This window comes from Pygoscelis adeliae, unplaced genomic scaffold (assembly GCF_000699105.1).
Source record: "Pygoscelis adeliae isolate BGI_AS28 unplaced genomic scaffold, ASM69910v1 Scaffold268, whole genome shotgun sequence".
Taxonomy (NCBI): Eukaryota; Metazoa; Chordata; class Aves; order Sphenisciformes; family Spheniscidae; genus Pygoscelis; species Pygoscelis adeliae.
The window spans coordinates 900025-903104 of record NW_008825262.1 but is presented as its reverse complement, the minus strand read 5'-3'; the positions used below and the strand labels follow the sequence as shown (position 1 = coordinate 903104).

At 44.1% G+C, this 3080-nt stretch overlaps 1 protein-coding gene across 1 annotated transcript in view; it reads left to right on the top strand.

The window, feature by feature from the left end:
• Positions 1 to 2534: 2534 nt before the first annotated feature.
• DLAT (dihydrolipoamide S-acetyltransferase) overlaps positions 2535 to 3080 on the top strand; it is an 11029-nt gene continuing 10483 nt past the window's right edge. The window contains exon 1 of the mRNA XM_009329563.1: positions 2535 to 2618. Coding sequence (XP_009327838.1) covers positions 2535 to 2618 — 84 coding nt within the window. The remainder of the gene's footprint in view (positions 2619 to 3080) is intronic.

The following is a 3080-nucleotide window of genomic DNA, read 5'->3' as shown; positions in this document are numbered from 1 at the left end:
CCTCTTTCAGCAAGGCAGACAGTTTGTTGCCTCCTGTGCACGGGCATCACTGTGTGCTGCTGTCCACTCATTGCCAGGGCCACCAAAGACTTATCCACACCAGTAAGATAAACCCCATCAGTTACACCACCAGTTCCCTGGTATGCCTGCTCCTGGGGTGCCTGAAGGATCAGGAAATAAATGACTGCTTGGGAAAGAACAAACCCTAAAATCCCTGAGGGTGGGTTTTTCTTTTTTTGTTTTGTGGGGTTTTTTGTTTGTTTCCGCATTGCCTGTCTCTGCCCTTTTGCTGCTGGTCAGCTGTACTTCCAGAGTGCTGGCTGCAGTGTGCAGCAGGCTCTGACTTAGAAGGTCAAATGGCAAGTGAAGGCTCTGCTCATTCTCGGTACATGTGGCGCTTCTGTGGACTACCTGTGTGTCTGTGCTGTGCATGGGGCTGGGAGAGGGTGAACCTGGTTTTACTGTTTTATATTAACATGTCCTTTTGTAAACATGTTCCTGTTCTTGGAATTATTTTGTACCAGTTTACATTTGTCTGAGGACTGTGGATATTTTTATACTAGTGCAAGTGCTTTCTGTATATTTCTGCACGCATTATACTGTGTTTTACTCATTTTCTAGTGGATGCTGAGGTGTTTTGTATCATCTCCTGTTAACACAACACTGGGCTCATAACTTTATTTTACTATGGAAATCCAACTAGTTCCTACTGGGTTTTATATTTTTGCCAGCTTTAATAGACAGCAACAATACTATTTATTTTCTCACTGCTTCACTGTCTAGGAAATAGCTCAAGGCTCTTAATGTGGCTCTGTGCCACACTGGCACAACACAACATGCCTCCTGTTCTGGACAATTTGTTATGGTGACTTTCTCCTTACAGACAGCAGTAGGAAAGTTCATCAATGAACAAGTTCATCAATGGGCTGCATGGGGGGAATACATCTCTTTTGGAAAAGAAACGAAGATTTTTCTTCCTCACTGGAAAGTTTCTCTGTTGCACGATCTCTAGTGGGTTGGTAAAGAAGAGCATGGGGTTGTTATACTGAAATCAATTGTATTTGAATTGCAAATTTTTCTCAAGTGTTTCTTTCTTCAGGTTTTACTTACCAGTTTTATTTCAGCAAGAGCCATGCACCCAGACTAGAATTTTATGGAGAAAATTAAGACAATTTTCAAGGTCTGTAGTTGCCAGTTCCATACCCCTCTCTGCTACTCAAAGATGAGCAGTTTGGTTTTGGAGCACTGAAGACACAGGAGGCTGTTAGTGTGATCAGAGCTTCTAATGGATAAGGCTTCAATCCTGCCTTGCCCATAGCTATCCAGATTTCCCATGAAGAAAATAGTTGTTAGCTGATACAGGAGACAGCCTGTTCTTGTTCTTAGATCAGTTCAGAGAACTAACCATGGTCACATTTAATATGCTTACTACCAAGGACTGAATCCTATATGGAAACACATGCTCTCCACAGCAACAATGGGCTATATTTGAGAAGGAGCAAGACTGGACAAAAGGCTTGCTTTTTGGTGCTGGCAGTCGTGTACCTTTCATCTATGTCAACATCACATGTAAGCTAGGACAAAAGAAGACATCCCCTGAGACAGAGCTGATAGCAATGCTCTGTTCTTGGGTTCCTATATGCAGCTCCCCTCTGTGATAGCAGAGGTAGAATTGCTGGAGTTGCTGTCACTGAAGGTGAAGGACTGCTGCTCTGATAAGCTGTATCCCATGGACAGTTTGGGTTCAGCTTTATTTCTGTATTGACACTGCAGCCACCTTCAGACTTTTTACCTTTGCATGATTGACAGAAAGGGGTCTGGAGGAGGTAAGAAATATTAGGCATGGGGATAAGAGGTATCAGGTGGAGAAGCTGTTGGCCGGATGTTTCTCTCTGAAAAAAGCAAAAGATGTTGCTTTTAAATCAGTTTGGCACTGCTGTAACACTGACTTCAGTAGATTTATTCTGGGGGTCCACTCTTAATATCATACCCAGTACTTGTATTTTTCACTGCTTTGAATGTTTATTTCTGTCAAACTTTCTTCAAAGTTACTTTCCTATTCCTATACTTGTAACTTGCTTATGTAACATATATGCTATGTGTAAAATTCTATTTTCATAGAAACTGTTTGCATTCGTCACTTAGAAAGGGCAGTTACTCTAAAGCCTGTTCTCTAGGAAAGTGAAGCTTTATCTGTACATCTAAACCAGACATACCTGACTGGATAAGGCTTGGCTCAGTGGACCAAGCAGTTACCTCAATAAAATGGGGTTTGCAGACTGAGTCTGTTCAGTGCTTGTGAAGGGGAAGATGGCTTTGAAATGAGAAGGCACAGATAGGGATACTGTGCATGTATCACTTGGAGTGCTTAAGGTTAGCCTCCCATTGGTCCTGGAGAAAACCTTTTCTATCACTTTTCCACAATGGTTTAGGAAAGTGTGTATTTTCTGAAACTTGTGAGATTAGCTGACTTAGAATCAGATGCCCTGAAGAGCAGGCTGAGAGCGTTAGTAAAGTTTACTTTTAAAATCGGCATGGCCAATACAGAATTGAAACACAAGCTCTGCTCAGCTGCCTTTGGCAATAGCAAATTTCACTGCTTCCAGCCCCAAGGTCATGTAAACCGCTGCAAGTGGCTGAGCTCAGTCAAAGCAGGTCCTATGTGCTTAGGAGCAGCCACTCCTAAATCATTTAGCATGGCTAAAACAGCAGTAATGCATGCGATGGGATTTTACTGTGTACGGTGCTAGCCAGCTAAGCCCTTTGCCCTTGTGCTTTCCAACCCCTTGACAAAACACCGTTGCTTTCAAAGTGTAGGAGACGCCTTTGGTCAGGGGAACCTGTGCTGCCAAATCTCGGGCAGAAGCCATCGTTGCAACTGCTGCCCAGACTCGCCTCCCGATTCATCTGTCCCCACGCAGAACTGGGGTCTTGCTGAAATCTAGGCCATGTGATAGCGATGAGGAGGATCCAGGAGGGCCCGCTGTGATTTCGGGAGGGTATCGCACGAAGATACGACGTACAGGGTTGGCTTCGGCCCGCTTTTCCCACTGCCGGCTGCACGCTCTACCAGCCAGGCT